Source organism: Chlorocebus sabaeus, chromosome 10 (genome assembly GCF_047675955.1).
Source record: "Chlorocebus sabaeus isolate Y175 chromosome 10, mChlSab1.0.hap1, whole genome shotgun sequence".
Lineage (NCBI taxonomy): Eukaryota > Metazoa > Chordata > Mammalia > Primates > Cercopithecidae > Chlorocebus > Chlorocebus sabaeus.
Window position 1 is genome coordinate 90,330,802 of NC_132913.1, and position 17,474 is coordinate 90,348,275.

The 17,474-nt window shown below is 39.5% G+C and overlaps 2 protein-coding genes across 2 annotated transcripts in view; one reads left to right on the forward strand and one right to left on the reverse strand.

Moving 5' to 3' along the window:
- Nucleotides 1-11,938, reverse strand: part of WDR12 (WD repeat domain 12) — a 36,717-nt gene extending 24,779 nt beyond the window's left edge. The window contains exons 1-3 of the mRNA XM_038001731.2: nt 11,209-11,938; nt 7,437-7,531; nt 269-363 (exon numbers count right to left, since the gene is read on the reverse strand). Of these exons, the coding sequence (XP_037857659.1) occupies nt 269-363; nt 7,437-7,531; nt 11,209-11,249 (231 nt within the window). The 5' untranslated portion in view covers nt 11,250-11,938. The remainder of the gene's footprint in view (nt 1-268; nt 364-7,436; nt 7,532-11,208) is intronic.
- Nucleotides 11,939-12,078: 140 nt separating this feature from the next.
- CARF (calcium responsive transcription factor) overlaps nt 12,079-17,474 on the forward strand; it is an 85,053-nt gene continuing 79,657 nt past the window's right edge. The window contains 1 exon segment of the mRNA XM_073019940.1: nt 12,079-12,098. The gene's annotated coding sequence lies outside the window, so the exon portion shown is untranslated.

Consider the following 17,474-nt stretch of genomic DNA (forward strand, 5'->3'; position numbering starts at 1 on the left):
CGGCCTCATTTATTTCTTGAATAAAACACTCTCACAAAAAAAGAGGGCTTCAAAACAGAACATACAGGAATATACATATATACATACACACACTATATATATTCAGTACACACACATAATATACACACAATATATAACAAACACAATATATACATACAATATATTAAAAAGAATCGTTGCTACTAAAGATAGATTCAGTGTGATTTTCAAAGGAGTTTAAGCCAATAATGCCTTAAGTAAAATACAGAAGGCAAGTATTTGAACTTACTGATGAGATGTTCTCCAGTTCCATGTGTTTGATCAAGGGCATTCGCAGAAACTGGCCCTTAATAAGGAAATCAAACTCCACATGTTTGTGGAACTCTGAGGAAAATATATAACAAAATTATTGCTCTTAATATCTGAAGTAATACTGGCAGAGATATATGAGAACTCCCAAAACAAACAGGTACCGATTATCCCAGTGTGGCCTCTGAGTTTCTCTGCAATTTTTAAGATCAGAAATACTTTGTTCTGTTAGTATAATGTCTTTTTATTGTTGTTGGTATATTTTGGTTTAAAAACCTTTTATTATTTCAAACATATACGAAAGTAGAAATAACAATGAATCCCATCACTATTGCCCATTTTGACATCTACCAACTAATGGAACATTATCTATATTCCTCCCTCCATTCCCTGGCTGGTTTATTTTGAAGCAAATCTCAGAAATTACATCATTTCATCTGTAAATACTTTAGTATGTATCTCTAAAATATAAGGACTTAAAAAATTAGTCACAATATTTTAAAATTTAACAATCATTCCTTCTAATATCAAATAGTTAAAGTTCTTTCACAGTGAGCTTTCAAAAATCAGCATCCATAATCCATACATTACATTTGATTAACGTTCTTTTAATCTTTAACAGTTCCTCCTCCTTTTTCTCCTTGCCATGTATTTATTGATGAAAGTGGGTCATCTGTTTTGTTACATTTCATACATTCTGGGTTTTGTTGACTCCATCTCCAAGGTGTCCTTTAACATGTTTCTTTATCACACAAATATCCTATAAACTAGTCAGAGGTAAATGGTAAATGCCTGGCTAGATTTCAGGTTTTTTTTTTTTTTTTTTTTGCAGGAATATTCATAGGCAGTATTGTCTATTTCCTATTACATCCCATCAGGATGCAAATAGGATCTGGTTGTGTCTCTCTCTCTTTTTTTTTTCCTTTTTTTTTTTTTTTGAGATGGAGTTTCACTCTTGTTGCTCAGGATGGAGTGCAATGGTGCAATCTCGGCTCACAGCAACCTCCACCTGCCGGGTTCAAGCCATTCTCCTGCCTCAGCCTCCGATTACAGGCATGCGCCACCACGCCCAGCTGATTTTGTATTTTTAGTAGAGACAGGATTTCTCCATGCTGGTCAGTCTGGTCTTGAACTCCGGACCTCCGGTGATCCACCCACCTCGGCCTCCCAATGATTGTGTCTCTTTTTAAGATATTAAGACCCATCTTAGGGCTCAGATTATATCAGTCTGATTCTACCCACCATAATGCTCCTTGTCTGTCTTTTATCTAATTACTGGGATTAACAGCTACTGAGAATCACTACTGTACTTATATTCATTATTTCTTTTGGAGTTGCAATATGGTAACAGTCTATACAAAAGGAATAATGTTCAGTCTACAATGTTTAGAAAAATAAGCAACTATTTGGGTAATATACTGGAATTGCAAAGCTTCTCTTACAGGAATAATTCTTTCCTCAACAAAATACTTGCAAACCAAATTCAACAACACATTAAAAAGATCATCATGATCAAGTAAGATTTATCCCAGGGATGCAAGAATAGTTCAACCTACACAAATCAATGTAATACGCTGTGATGGTTATCACTGAGTGTCAACTTCATTGGATTGAAGGATGCAAGTATTGTTCCTGCATGTGTCTGTGAGGGTGATGCCAAAGGAGATGAACATTTGAGTCAGTGGAATGGCAGAGGCAGACCTACCCTCAATCTGGGTAGGTACCATCTAATCAGCTCCCGGCGTGGCTTTGATAAAAGGAGGCAGAGGAATGTGGAAGGACTAGATTGGATGAATCTTCAGGCCTTTATCTTACTCCTGTGCTGGATGCTTCCTGCCCTCAAACATTGGACTCCAAGTTCTTCAGCTTTTGGATTCTTGGACCAGTGGTTTGCCAGGGACTCTCGGGTCTTCGGCCACAGACTGAAGGCTGTACTGCCGGCTTCCCTACTTTTGAGGTTTTGGGACTGGGACTGGCTTCCTTGCTCCTCAGCTTGCAGACAGCCTATTGTGGGACTTCACCTTGTGATTGTGTGAGTCAATACTCCTTGATAAACTCCCTTTCGGCTGGGCGCGGTGGTTCACGCCTATAATCCCAGTATTTTGGGAGGCCAAGGTGGGCGGCCTCATGAGGTCAGGAGTTCAAGACCAGCATGGTGAAACCCCGTCTCTACTAAAAATACAAAAATTAGCCAGCCGGGTTTGGTGGCACGCGCCTATACTCCCAGCTACTTGGGAGGCTGAAGCAGGAGAATTGCTTGAACCTGGGAGGCAGAGGTTGCAGTGAGCCGAGATCGTGCCACTGCACCCTAGCCTGGGTGACAGAGCGAGACTCTGTCTCAAAACAAACAAACAAAAAAGCAAACCCTTTCATATATACATCTATTAGTCCTGTCCGTCTAAAGAACCCTAATATATACATCATATCAACAGAATGAAGGACAAAAAAGCATATGATCATTTCAATTGATGCTGAAAAAGCATTTGATAAAATTCAACATCCTTTCATGATAAAAGCCCTCAAAAAACTGGGTATAGAAAACATACTTCAACATAATAAAAGTCATATATAATAGACCCCCATACTAAATGGGGAAAAAAACTGAAAGCCTTTCCTCTAACATCTGGAACATGATAAGGATGCCCACTTTCACCACTGTTATTCAACACAGCAATGGAAGTCCTAGCTAGAGCAATCAGATAGGAAGGAGGGGAGGGGAAGGGAGGGGAGGGAAAAGAAGGAAGGAAGGAAGGAAGGAAGGAAGGAAGGGAGGGAGGGAGGGAGCGAGGGAGGAAGGAAGGAAGGAAGAAAGGGCATCCAAATTGGAGAGGAAGAAGTCACATTATCCTTGTTTGCAGACGATTTGATCTTGTATTTGGGAAAATCAATGATATAATCTTATATTTGGTATAACCTTTATTTTACCAAAAACCAATTAGGACTGATAAATTCAGTAAAGTTGCATGATACAAAAATCAGTACCGTTTCTATATGCTAACAGCGAACAATCAGAAAAAGAAATCAAGTATTTCTACTTACAGTAGCCACAAATCAAATACCTAGGAATTAACCAAAGAAGTGAAAGATCTCTACAACAAAAACTATAAAACATTGATGAAAGACATTGAAGAGGGCTGCATGCAGTGGCTCATGCCTGTAATCCCAGAACTTTGGGAGGCTGAGGTGGGTGATCACCTGAGGTCAGGAGTTCGCGACCAGCCTGGCCAACATGGTGAAACCAAGTCTCTACTAAAAATACAAAAATTAGCTGGGTGTGGTGGTAGGCACCTGTAATCCCAGCTACTCAGGAGGCTGAGGCAGGAGAATCGCTTGAACCCAGGAGGTGGAGGTTGCAGTGAGCTGAGATTACGTGATTGCACTCCAACCTGGGCAACAAGAGTGAAACTCCGTCTCAGAAAAAAAAAAAAAGAAAAGAAAAAAAGAAAAAGAAAAAAAGAAATTGAAGAGGACACAAAAAAATGGAAAGATATTCCAGGATCATGGATTGGAAGAATTAACATTGTTAAAATGTCCATAGTACCCAAAGCAACCTACAGATTCAATGCAATCCTTATCAAAATACCAATGACATTCTTCACAGAAAAAAAAAAAAAAAATCCTAAAATTTACTTGGAACCACAAAAGACCCAGAATAGCCAAAGCTATCTTAAGCAAAAAGAACAAACCTGGAGGAATCACATTACCTGACTTCGAATTATACTACAGACCTATAGTAACCAAAACAGCATGGTACTGGCATAAAAACAGACACATACACCAATGGAACAGAATAGAGAAGCCAAAACAAATCCACACATCTACAGTGAGTTCAAACCTACACTGGGGAACAGTCTCTTCAATAATGGTGCTGGGAAAACTAGGTATCCATATGCAAAAAAATGAAACCAGACCCCATCTCTTGCCATATACAAAAAATCAGAACAAAAGGTATTAAAGACTTAAATATTTCTAAGACCTCAGACTATGAAACTAATACAATAAAACATTGGGGAAACTCCCCAGGACAGTGGTCTGGGCAAAAATTTCTTGAGTAATACCACACAAGCACAGGCAATCAAAGCAGAAAAGGACAAATGGGATCCCCTCAGGTTAAAAAGCATAGCAAAGGAAACAATTAACAAAGTGAAGAGACAACCCACAGAATGGGAGTAATTATTTGCCAACTACCCATCTGACAAGGGATTAATAACCAGAATATATAAGGAGCTCAAAAAACTCTGTAGGAAAAAATTTAATAATCTGATTAAAAGTTGGGCAAAAGGTTTGAACATATATTTCTCAAAAGAAAACATTCAAATGGCAAACAGGCATATGAAAAGGTGCTCACCGTCATTGATCATCAGCGAAATATAAATCAAAACTACAATGAGATATCATTTCACCCCAGTCAAAATGGCTTCCCCCCTCCCCCCACAAGACAGAGTCCTGCTCTGTCACCTAGGCTGGAGTGCAGTGGCATGAGCTCGGTTCACTGCACCTCCGCTTCCTGGGTTCAAGCAATTCTCCTGCCTCAGCCTCCTGAGTAACTGGGATTACAGGCACCTGCCACCACACCCAGCTAATTTTTGAATTTTTAGTAGCGATGGGGTTTCACCATGTTGGCCAGGCTGGTCTCGAATTCATGACTTTGTGATCCACTCACCTCAGCCTCCCAAAGTGCTGGGATTACAGGTGTGAGCCTCTGCGCCTGGCCAAAATGGCTTTTATCTAAAAGTCAGGCAATAACAAATGCTGATGAGGATATGGAGAAAAGGGACCCTTCATAAACCTTTGTGGGGATGTAAATTAGTACAACCACTATGGAGAACAGTTTGGAGATTCCTGAAAAAACTAAAAATAGAGCTACCATATGATCCAGCAATAGCACTGCTAGGTATATACTCAAAAGTAAAGAAATCAGGATATCAGTACTTCTACATAATGGAGTACTATTCAGCCATAAAAAAGAATGAAATCCTGTCATTTGCAACAACATGGGTAGAATTGGAGGTCATTATGTTCAGTGATATAGGCCAGGCACAGAAAACAAACTTTGCATATTCTCACTTATTTGTGGGAGCTAAAAATTAAAACAATTGAACTCATGGAGATACAGAATAGAAGGATAGTTACCAGACGCTGAGAAGGGTAGTGGGGGAAATGAGAGGCAAGTGGGAATGGATGGTTAATGGGTACAAAAAATTGAAAGAATAAATAAGATCTAGTATTTGATAGCACAACTGGGTGACCATAGTCAATAATTTAATTATACATTTAAAAATAACAAAGAGTATAACTGGATTGTTTGTAACACAAAGGATAAATGCTTGAGGTAATGGATACCTCATTTACCCTGATGTGATTATTATAACTTATATGCCTGTATCAAAATATGTAACGTACCCCATAAATAGATACACCTACCATGTACCTACAAAAATTAAAAAGAGTATTTCCTATTCTAGTTCAAAGACTTTTTCAACAAATAGACTATATAACAGTTTTGAAATTTATAAAGGTAACTATGCATCGGAATCTCTATATATCCATGATGAAAACAAAGACAAGAATCAACAGGAAATGCTATGTAAATATACTTGAATATTGAATACTGAGCGGTAACTTGCTAGCAATAAAAATATTGCAGACCCTGTCCCCTCCTCCCCCACCCCAAGTCAATAAAGTTGCTTGAAAACATCATCTCAAATTTCACAAAAAACTTACGTGATTATTTGAAGATGAAGATGGGGAAAATACTACACATTAGCATATAACTCTTACCTCCCCATTCCTCCAACTAGGGTAGAGTCAGAAGAGCTCTGCAGCATTGGAAACGTCTGCATAAAAATACACTTGCCTCTGGCTAGCACAGTGGCTCACACATGTAATCCCAGCACTTTGGGAGGCCCAGGAGGGTGGATCACCTGAGGTCAGGAGTTCGAGACCAGCCTTGCCAACATGGTGAAACCCCATTTCTACTAAAAATACAAAAAATTAGCCAGGTATGGTAGCGGGCACCTGTAATCTCAGCTACTCTGGAGGCTGAGGCAGGAGAATTGCTTAATGTTTCATGTTTAACTTTTCTCTTTTATGCAATGTTTCTTTACTTTTTAAAAAATATTTTATTATAGAAAATTTCATACCTATGGAAAAGTTCAGAAATATCAATCAAAACTACAATGAGATACAGAAAATAATATAAGGAGCCTCCTTACACCTACCAGCAAACTTTAACAATTTTTTTTTTTTTTTTTTTTTTTGAGATTCCCTCTGTCACCCAGGCTGGAGTGCAATGGCACAATCTTGGCTCACTGCAACCTCCGCCTCCCGGGTTCAAGCAATTCTCCTGCCTCAGCCTCTTGAGTAGCTGGGATTACAGGCATGTGCCACCACGCCCAGCCGATTTTTGTATCTTTAGGTTGAGACGGAGTTTCGCCATGTTGGTCAGGCTGATCTCAAACTCCTGACCTCGTGATCCACCCGCCTCGGCCTCCCAAAGTGCTGGGATTACAAACTTCAACAATTATTAACTCATAGCCAATCTGATTTCATTTATATTTTTACATACATTGTTCATATTAACTTAATGGGCAAATATATTAGTACAACAGTATATACTTAATATTTGTATCTTTTCAATGTTTTATATTCTTGTGTGTTTTGTTATACCCTTTTTTTAAATGAATTCTGGACACAAAAAATAAAATACTGGTATTCACAGTGGCATTTTGATATTACACTAAACACTCAAATACTGATATTGTCATTTTGCTTTGTGCTTCACTAGCAGGTGGGGCCTAAGCACTAAAACGCTTGCTTTATGCCTACATAACTCAGTCCTCTGTAGAACAATGTCTTGATTACCTCTATATTACAACTTTATGCCAAAATCTTTATTCCTTAACTACAATCACCATATATCCACATTGCCTTAAAAACAGGTTAAACAGAAACATTTTTTTCTGAAAACTTTTCTTTCAAAACAATATTTACAGTATTATCCAGCAGAAGAACTTGTACTTTATAACTTACAAATTTTACCATTACAAAATTCATACAGTATCATAAGGCCAAAAAAGGAACTAAAAACGTAATGCATTTTAGAGTAATCAGTGGCACTGTGTCCTCTCCTAAGTATATATACCCACCATTTCTGTCCTTTAGTAGTTTATTGATGATGTTACTAAGGTCAGCAATTTCAGAGGCGGCAGGGATTGAGAAGGGAACATCATCTACAGCATATCTATAAAAAGAAAATGATATGTCAAGATCAAGTCTACAGATATTTGAACAAATATGCTTTTACGAATTCAACATACATTTATTGGGTAAATAAATTCCAGACATTTTGCTACATGTTGTAAACAAAAATGAATTAAAACATGATCTCTGTTCTAAGAAGAGGTTGAAGTCTGGTAATCAAAGAGAATGAAGTCATATAAGAACAATGTCATTAGGTGACATGTATAAAGAGAACAAAGACATCACAGGTCATTTTAACCACAGAAAAGGAGGGCAGGGGAGCAGGGCCTGAAAGAATGCACAAAAAAGATAACTGTTAAGCTACATTTAGAAAAGTGATTAGCTAGGCGTGGTGTCATGTGCCTGTAGTCCCAGCTACTTGGGAGGCTGAGGTGGGAGGACTGCCTGAGCCCAGGAGGTGGAGGTTGTGTGAGCTGAGATCACACCACTGCACTGCACTCCAGCCTGGGTGACACAGCAAGGCCCAGTCTCAAAAGAGAAGTGAGTTTTTGCCAGGTGAGGGAAGGGTAGGCTGGAAGAAGCAGTGTGCAGGAAAGCAGGGAGAAAATCAAAACAATAGCTAGGAGTTGTTAAACTGCCCAACCAGCCATTTTCAGAAAGTCTGATTTTGCTCTAAAGTGACCAAAGGCTAAAGAGATACACATGGAGTGCTATAAATATCATGTGAAATCATTTTCACTTCTTTTTTGCGGGCAATGAAGAACTATCATAGCAGTGCAAATTAGAAATATCATCAGATTTTATTTAGCTAGATCCTTCTGGCTGCACAGTGGACACTGAAATAGAGGAACACATGACAGGAGGCAGATTAGGAGACTTATAAGAGAGACTGTGAGAAAGTATTAGCAAATCATGTGTCTGATAAGGAACTTGTATCTAAACTATATTAAGCACACTTACAACTCAATAATAAAAAGACAACACAATTTTTTAAATGGCCAAATAGGGACATGAAAATGCTCATCACTAGTCATCTGGGAAATGCCAATCAAACACAATGAAATATAATTTCACATCCACTAGAGTGCTATAATTAAAAAGATAGCTAATAACAAGTGTCAGTGAAAATAGGGAGCAACTGGAACCCTGATTATTGGTGGCAGTAATGTAAAATGGTGCAGTTGGTTTGGAAAACAGTCTGGCAATTCCTCAAAAAGTCAAACATGGAACTACATCTGACCCAAAAACTCCACTTCTAAGTATATATGCAAGAGAAATGAAAACATACATCCACACGAAAACCTGTACATGAGTGTTCACATAACAACTATTCATAATAGATAAAAGGTATAAACAACCTAAACGTCCACCAGCTGATGAATGGAAAAATGTGGTACATCCATTTAATGGCCTATTATTTGGCCATAAAAAGGAATGAAGTGCTAATATATACTATGACATAATTAAACCATTTTTTAAAAATCATAGTAAGTGAAAGAAGCCAGTCACAAAAGATCACATTATATAATTCCATTTATACAAAATGTCCAGAAGAGATAAAGTTACAGAGCTAGAAAGCAGATCAGTGGTTGCCTAGGGCTGGGGGTATTATTTAACAAACAGCTCAAGGACGATGAAAAATGTTCTAAAATTGACTGTGGTGACAGTTGCAGAACTCTGCAAATATGGTGCTGATGATCCTCAAACCACACTTTAAGCAATAAGCCTATAGCTATACATTTATGTATATAATTCACATATATGTATATTCTTGTGTGTTTGACAATTATATTAGCCCCCCACCACACCATTTTACTGACCAAAATATTAAGCAAAAAGAAAAAGCAAGAACTTTATTTATCTTTTTTTTTTTTGAGACAGAGTCTCACTATGTTTGCCAGGCTGGAGTACCGTTGAACTGATCCTGGCTCACTGCAACCTCTGCCTCTCAGGCTCAAGCGATCCTCCCACCTCAGCCTCTCAAGTAGCTGGGACCACAGGTGGGCACCACCATGCCTGGCTAAGTTTTCATATTTTTGGTAGAGAGGGGGTTTCACCGTGTTGCTCAGGCTGGTCTCAAACTCCTGATTCACCATGTTGCTCAGGCTGGTCTCAAACTTCTGAGATAAGCAATTTGCCTTCCTTGGCCTCCCAAACTGCTGGGATTACAGACATGAGCCACAGTGCCCTGCAAAGATTTTTAATTTCTATGTTTTTTAACCTTTTGGAGGGCCTAAATTCAAACACACATATGACATGTATCCATTCATTTCAGGGGTTAAAACACTGTGGCCTATTATCTCTTACAACTTCATGTCAATCAACAATTACCTCAAGGCTGGATGCAGTGGGTCATGCCTGTAATTCCAGGAGTTTGGGAGACCGAGGTGGGCAGATCACTTGAGGCCAGGAGTTCGAGACCAGCATGGCCACCAATGCAAATTCTTGGCTCTACTAAAAATACAAAAATTAGCCAGGCTTGGTGGTATATGCCTGTAATTCCAGCTACTCGGTAGGCTGAGGTAGGAAGACTGTTTGAGCCCGGGAGACGGAGGTTGCAGTGAGCCAAGATCCCTCCACTGCAGTCCAGCCTGGGCAACAGAGTGAGACTCTGTCTCCAAAAAACCAAAACAAACAAACAAACAAAAGCCCCAAATATTTCAAAAAATGTTATTTTAAGAAAAACAAAAAAACCTTCTTTCAATTAAAATACACAGTGGTTATGTTAATGCATCACCACATTCCTAGAGAAGTATTAAGGCTCTGTATATAAGTACATATACTCAGGTGCATTGATGATACGATTTACGTATACTTTCAGCAACAATACAAGAGGAAAGAAGATTATTTACTAGCTCTCCTCATAAAGCTACAAACAAAACCATAGGTATAACTCAGGTGGGAGTTTCCTAGTTTATGGCTAACTTTAGCTTATTAACACAACAAATATGTATTATCATTTTCACTGAAAAATGTGACATGTTTTGTTGACTCAGCCAATCCAAGAAGCTTAATATATAGTCCCTGCCCTCAAGAGACTTCCAATATAGTTGGAAGAGACCAGGCAAACACAAAGAAAACTAACAATGCAATATATACCACAAGGCAGCATATAATTAGTTTTCGAATGAATGCTAACAGACCTTGAGACCACTGGTTAAAATGTTTATATACCTATATAGATATATAAAAATGGTAAATATGTTTACGTTTATATATTAATGCGACTTATATATACATGATAAAGTATATAATGTATTTATAGTATATACATGTATATATAAAAATAAATCAGTAACTAAATCGATTTCATACTTATCAAAAACCAACTCTACCATAACCCCATGGTCAGAGCTCCACTTTCTAACCTGGTTTAGAAAAGCATCTTCTATCACCTACTTTAAAAAAAAAAAAAAAGACATGTTTTCAAAAACTGTGAACCACCACTAGCAGACACTCTATAACGACAAGGCCCACTGTTCATTTTAAATTACACATATAAAATGTTTCATTGAGAAAGCAAACCTGAAGCCCATCAGTCTCCTCCACACTCACAATTCAAATTATATAGAGCCTGCGAAGCCGGTTAGAAAGGAGATAATCTCAGAAAAAAGGGTGGGGATGACAGCAGAAACAACCAGGGATCCGCAAGGTCATACCAAACGGGTGGTCGGAAAGGAACTGGGGAAGGGAGCGAAGGGTGGAACGCTTACTTACTTCTTGTTATCAGTGTAGAAGCGTGTTTGGAGCTGAGCCATGCCGAGTACACACGACTTGCCCACGGAAACGTCGGTTAGCAGACCCACAACAGGGAGCTCCTGTCTTGTACGACTACAAAGAGGCAGCACAAAATTAGACTGCACAGGTAAGCGAGGAGCTGCAGTCTAAGCCTGGACTCTGCTTTCTCTCCTCCGGTCTCCTCCGCAGAAAGCACGAGGCTGCCCTTCAACAGACGGCCAGACCACAAACATCGACTACCTACTCCTAGATTTAGGAGTCATCGATTAGAAAAGCATATTCTTAAAGGTAGCACGTCCCTTTAATCATTGTTAGAATTCTTCCCATACATGTGGGCCTGTTATCGATTAGGAAAAAGATCCCACTCAAATCCGCTTTATTAATAAAAATTTTTTTTTCAAGAGGCTGTCCTGAGCCTGGGTAGTTCAAACACAGCTCCTAGTTACTACAAGTCTCAGAAAGCATCGCTTCTCAAACGCTGTGACCACTGGGAATTGTAGTCTTTTACTGCCACGCTGCCCTCAGAATATCTTATTTGCATTAAATCCTCCAGATTCCAGCCAGATATCAAATTTCCTCTGTCTTCAGCCTTTCTTGACTAACGCCTTGCCAGTTTTTTTTTTTTTTTCTCATACACATTGCCAACCAGAGTCTCACTCGGCAGAGATTTTTCCTAAGTCTCGCCTCTAACTGCGGGTTTTAGAGAGAGGAGAAAGGCGGAAATACGAAAAAAAGAACCAATGGGAGAGGAAACGGTCGACGGTGGCCGACAGTGGTCTTACTCTCGTGGGACTGCGCTGCGCGTTCCCGGTGGGGTGCGCCTGCGCATTATGCTGGTCTCCATGGCGGGGCCTCGGAGCCAAGACGAGGTTGAGTAGACTCGTTTTGAATTTTCTCCCCTCTGCTCCGGCGGACTTCCCATCTGGCCTTGTGGGGCTATTGGCGGCGGCAGGACTGGGGGAGTCAGAGGTTTGGCAGCGCTGTCTGCGCAGACCTACCAGACGCTACCTCCGAACCCCCCCCCTTTCTTCCTCCTGCCTCCTCCTCCTCCTCCCGTCACCTCCTGACCCGCCGAAGCTCCGAGCAACTGCCGGCCCCCGCCCCCAGCCGTAGCCGGTCACTGGCGGCGCCCTCCGCGCCAAGCCGGAGAGCCTTTTCGGGGTCCTACATGGCAGGGCTTCCGACCCCCGGCCTGGGACGGGGCTCGCAGGCCCCAGAGGGACAGGCTGGAGAAGGAGGAGGTTAGGTGTCTTGAGGAGGGTTGCTGAGCCCAAGGACGCGCCATCGCCGCGGAGAAGGAGCGGGACCCCTTGGGGGGAGCGCCCAATGTGTGGTCCCTCACGCCTACCCGCACCTTGCTTTTTAGGGTTCTTTTTCTCTTTCTGAGCCCTTTTATACCTTATGTTTAGAAGGAGAAAATCATCCTCCCACACCTTCTCCCCGACTTTTTGCCTTTTTTGTGCTGAAGTTACCCAAAGGCCTATGTCTTGTTCTCAATATTCCCAAGAATTACTCGAATATAGTTGTGTTGCTGAGGGAGGATGGATGGAGATAACTATCCTGATCCCAATGTCACTTTTTAAGGCATTCGCTTCAAGAGACAAGCAGTTTAGAATCAGGCAGAACTGGATTGCAAAATTTGTGGGCAGAGCGGTATGTGTGCAGGTGAAGACAACTAAAGCTTTCCTTTTTTACGTTGTTTAAAGATGTCCTACTGTAAGGTAGACGCCTCATATTTAAATAAACTAATATTTAAATAGAGAATGAGAAGAGATTTAAACAATTGGAAGAAAACAATAATTTTTATTAGAGAGCAATTACAAAGTAGGATTCTTTTCAGTTTACTCACCTTTGTCGGTCGGAATGCGGGCCCTGGAACCAGAATTCCTGGGTTCAAATCCTGCCTCTGCTACTTGATTAACCTTTCTGTGCCACACTTTTATCAACTGTAAGAATTAACTGCGGCATCGGAAGCACTCAGTATATGTTAAATTATTATCATAATAGTTACCAATTCCAGTTTAACTAGAAGCTTTGCCAGCATGAATGGGTAAGGGAGAATAGCCACATTGAGTGGAGGAATAAAAGTAGAAAACCTCTGTGCTGAAGTCCAGGAGATCAGTTATTAGGCTTGGGCTTGCTAATGGAAATGATGGTCGTTTAACTATGTGGTTATTGTAGTGGTGAGGATTTACACATTAAACAAGTCATGGGCACCTGAAGCTTGAAACGCTTTCTTAATGAAATCTTGCCATTGAATCTGTACTTATTGATAATATATCATTGGTTAAAATATATATAAAATATAATTGATCAGCAGGTTAATTCATTTTTATCATTAATTTGAAATTTATCAAAATGAGAATATACAGTACCTGACAGGGTCAATATAGTTTGATCTTAATTTGAATTGAAAATTAAGATCAGGAAAATAAAGAACCTGAATATATGCTTAATAATGTAAGACTTTCAGTTCGCAAAACAGAAGTCCTGACTTGACTAAAATATATTTTTCATTTGACGGAGACCTTTAGTTAAGGAAAGATTAGTTTTAGCATTCAATATAAGTAAATACCCAGCATTATGTTTTACAGTTTTTTTCAGCAATGATTTATGTGTCATGTTTGGTGTTGCCTCCAAGCAGTACCTGGGATAGCTGATGCTTTTACTTTGAGTCTTTTTCTTTACTTGGAACATTAATTGCAAGCTTTTGGTTGGTAATCATTTTTTATGAGATGTATTTACTATATGGTCTTCATGGAGACACATTGTTATCTGGAGAACCACAGTTTGGAAAATACATTTCTCTTAAAGTTTCTTGTTTTATATCCATATAATGCCACAGTATGGTAGGATACAAAGACTCTGTAGGGCTCTGGAGTCCTAATTGTTTTTTGTGTTTTTCTTTTTTTCCAGTTTGGTTATGAATCCAAACCTAATGCACTCTATCTTAAGCAAGTTTCTTGACAGTTCCAGTTTTCTTGTCTACAAACAGAGACAAAAAAGATCTACCTCAGAGTCATTGTAAGGATTAAATAAATCTGTAAAGCTCTCAAAGAGCAGCCTAATTCCAGCACGTTGGGAGGCTGAGGCAGGCGGATCAGCTGAGGTCAGGAGTTCAAGACCAGCCTGACCAACATGGTGAAACCCCGTCTCTACTAAAAATACAAAAATTAGCCAGGCGTGGTGGCGGCTGCCTATAATCCGAGCTACTCGGGAGACTGAGGCAGGAGAATCGCTTGTACCCGGGAGGTGGAGTTTGCGGTGAGTGAAGATAGCGCCATTTCACTCCAGCGTGGGCGAAAAGAGCAAAACTCGATTTCAAAAAAAAAAAAAACTCTCAAAGAGCAAAGAGGTAAAAAGAAGTTTGTTTGTGCAAAGTAAAAAATGGGTAGAAATGGATTACAGGGAAGGTTATAGGGAGAACAAACCATAAATAAAGTTGGCATTGTGAACACCAGCCTTAGATTTTTTTTCCCTGAAAATTAAAAAGTGCTTTTTTTTTTTTTTTTTTTTGAGATGGAGGGATTTTTTTTGTTGTGGTTTTTTGGTTTTTTCCAGTCTCCCTCTGTTGCCAGGCTGGAGTGCAGTGGCGCCATCTCGGCTCACTACAACCTTGGTCTCCCAAGTTGAAGTGATTCTCCTGCCTCAGCTTCCCGAGTAGCTGAGACTACAGGTGCCTGCCACCACGCCTGGCTAATTTTTTGTATTTTAGTAGAAACGGGGTTTCCCCATGTTGGCCAGGATGGTCTCGATCCCCTGACCTCGTGGTCTTCCCACCTCAGCCTCCCAAAGTGCTAGGATTACAGGCGTGAGCCACTGCACTGGCTGAGATGGAGTCTTGCTCTGTTGCCCAGGCTGAAGTGCAGTGGCATGATCTCATCTCACTGCAACCTCTGCCTCTGGGTTCAAGTGATCCATGCTTCAGCCTCCGCAATAGCTGGGATAACAGGCTTCTGCCACCACTCCTGGCTGATTTTTGTATTTTTTGTTGTTGTTTTCTTTTTGAGATGGAGTCTGGCTCTGTTGCCAGGCTGGAATGCAATGGTGCAATCCTGGCTCACTGCAACCTCTGACTCTCTGGTTCAAGCGATTCTCCTGCCTCAACCTTCCAAGTAGCTGGGATTACAGGCACATGCAACCATGCCCAGCTAATTTTCAGTATTTTTAGTAGACACAGGGTTTCATCATGTGGCCAGGATGGTCTCGATCTCCTGACCTTCTGATCCATCTGATCGGCCCCCCAAAGTGCTAGGATTACAGGCATGAGCGACCACACCTGGCCTGTTTTTTTTTTTTTTTTTTTTTTTAAGTAGAGACAGGATTTCACTATGTTTGCCAGGCTGGCCTCCCAACTCCTGACCTCGAGATCCACCCACCTTAGCCTCCCAAAGTGCTGGGATTGCAGGCATAAGCCACTGCATCCAGCAGAAAATTTAAAAATTAATGTAGGTTGTTTATATATATTGGCATACATTTAAAATTTCGATGTTTAGCATAACTTTAAAAACTGATCCTTTAAATTATCCTATTAAAATATTTGTGAATTAGTCTTGATTTCATTTTTGTCACCAATTCATAGTAATTTTGTACATACTATAAAAGGAATGTCATTTACCTACCTCTAAAAGATGAGGTAAATTTTATTTTCCAAAGTACTTTTGAGCAATATTTATTTATTGATTGATTTTTGGTTTTTTTTTTTTTTTTTTTTTTTTATTTTATTTATTGATTTTTGAAACAGAGTCTCGCTCTGTTGCCAGGCTGGAGTGTAGTGGTGCTATCTTGGCTCCCTGTTACCTGCACCTCCCAGGTTCAAGCAATTTTCCTGCCTCAACCTCCGTAGTATCTAGGAATACAGGCACGCACCATCCCAACCTAGCTAATTTTTTTTTTGTATTTTTAGTAGAGATGGGGTTTCACCATTTTGACCAGGATGGTCTCCATCTCTTGACTTCGTGATCTGCCCACCTTGGCCTCCGAAAGTGCTGAGATTACAGGTGTGAGCTACCGGCACCCAGCTGAGCAATATTTTTTAATGTAGTTAAGATCTGGCGCTGATAATGAATAGATTTAAAGATGTTTTACATCTTAGGATCTTAACCAAGATACCTAGAATTAAACTCAACTTCAAGCTGCTTTCTCTTTAATTATCCTGTTTGGGGATTTATTCTCAGATTACTGGTTTTAACAATAATGTTTTAATACACAGAAGTCTATGAAGGATACCCAACAACATGATTGGATGCTAAGACCTTTTTTTTTTTTTTTTGTATATTACACATAAGAAATTACCTCCAAAATTTTGAACTGATAGAATTGCTGTTGAATAAGATCATAACAGCAATGGCCCAAGTATGGTCCTTGAAAGAGATATGACAAAAATCTGAATAATCTCTACCCCTCTGCCATACATTCACTGTATAAAAACAACAAAAAGCCTTTTCTTCCTAAAATAAAAACACTGAGCTACTAATTTTACAGATGCATTCCGTATAAGATAAAATCCACTTTTTAAATGTGATAACAAAACATTCTAGAAAACAATTTGCCAGCAAAATGTAATGCTTTAGTGTGTTTTCTGAAATCCAATCATTAACTTTAGGCTCCATATTTAATATTTTCTTTTTTGCTCTCTTTATCTAATTGTAATACTTCTTGTTTAAGAAATAAGCCAGTCAATTCTAGGGTTTGGGAGGTAGGGTGTAGGGAGAAGAGCTTTTATTTTCAAGCTTCTTGTGGCTCCAAAAGATGCTGTAATAGTAAATATTTTCATTGATGAAAATGTAATTTGCTAGACATCTTTGTTTCAGTGATAGTTATAATATGTGAGAATTTAAATATTCCAAATCCCTCATTTTAGACAAGGAAACAGGCACAGATTGTCATCTGTCCCAAGATACATGCAGTTATCTGTAAAGTCAGTCCTTGTCTTTAGTTCTTTTCAACTGAGTCAATTGATGGTTCTACCACCATCAATTTCATTTGTTATGAAAATAAAACCTTCATAACAAAATCTAATGCATTTCTTTATGTGTGGAAAAATAAAATATACATTAAATACCTTCTCATTACACAGAAAATGCTGCTGTGAAGACCCAATTAAAGCTTTCACATAAATGAAGCTATAGCTATCATGATTTAGTGCCCCCAAAGAAAGAACTTCGGTGGACAAGAAAGGACATTTCTGGGGGTAGTAGAATGCTTGAGGCCTGGAATTTAAACCTGACCCACTATCTGAAGGT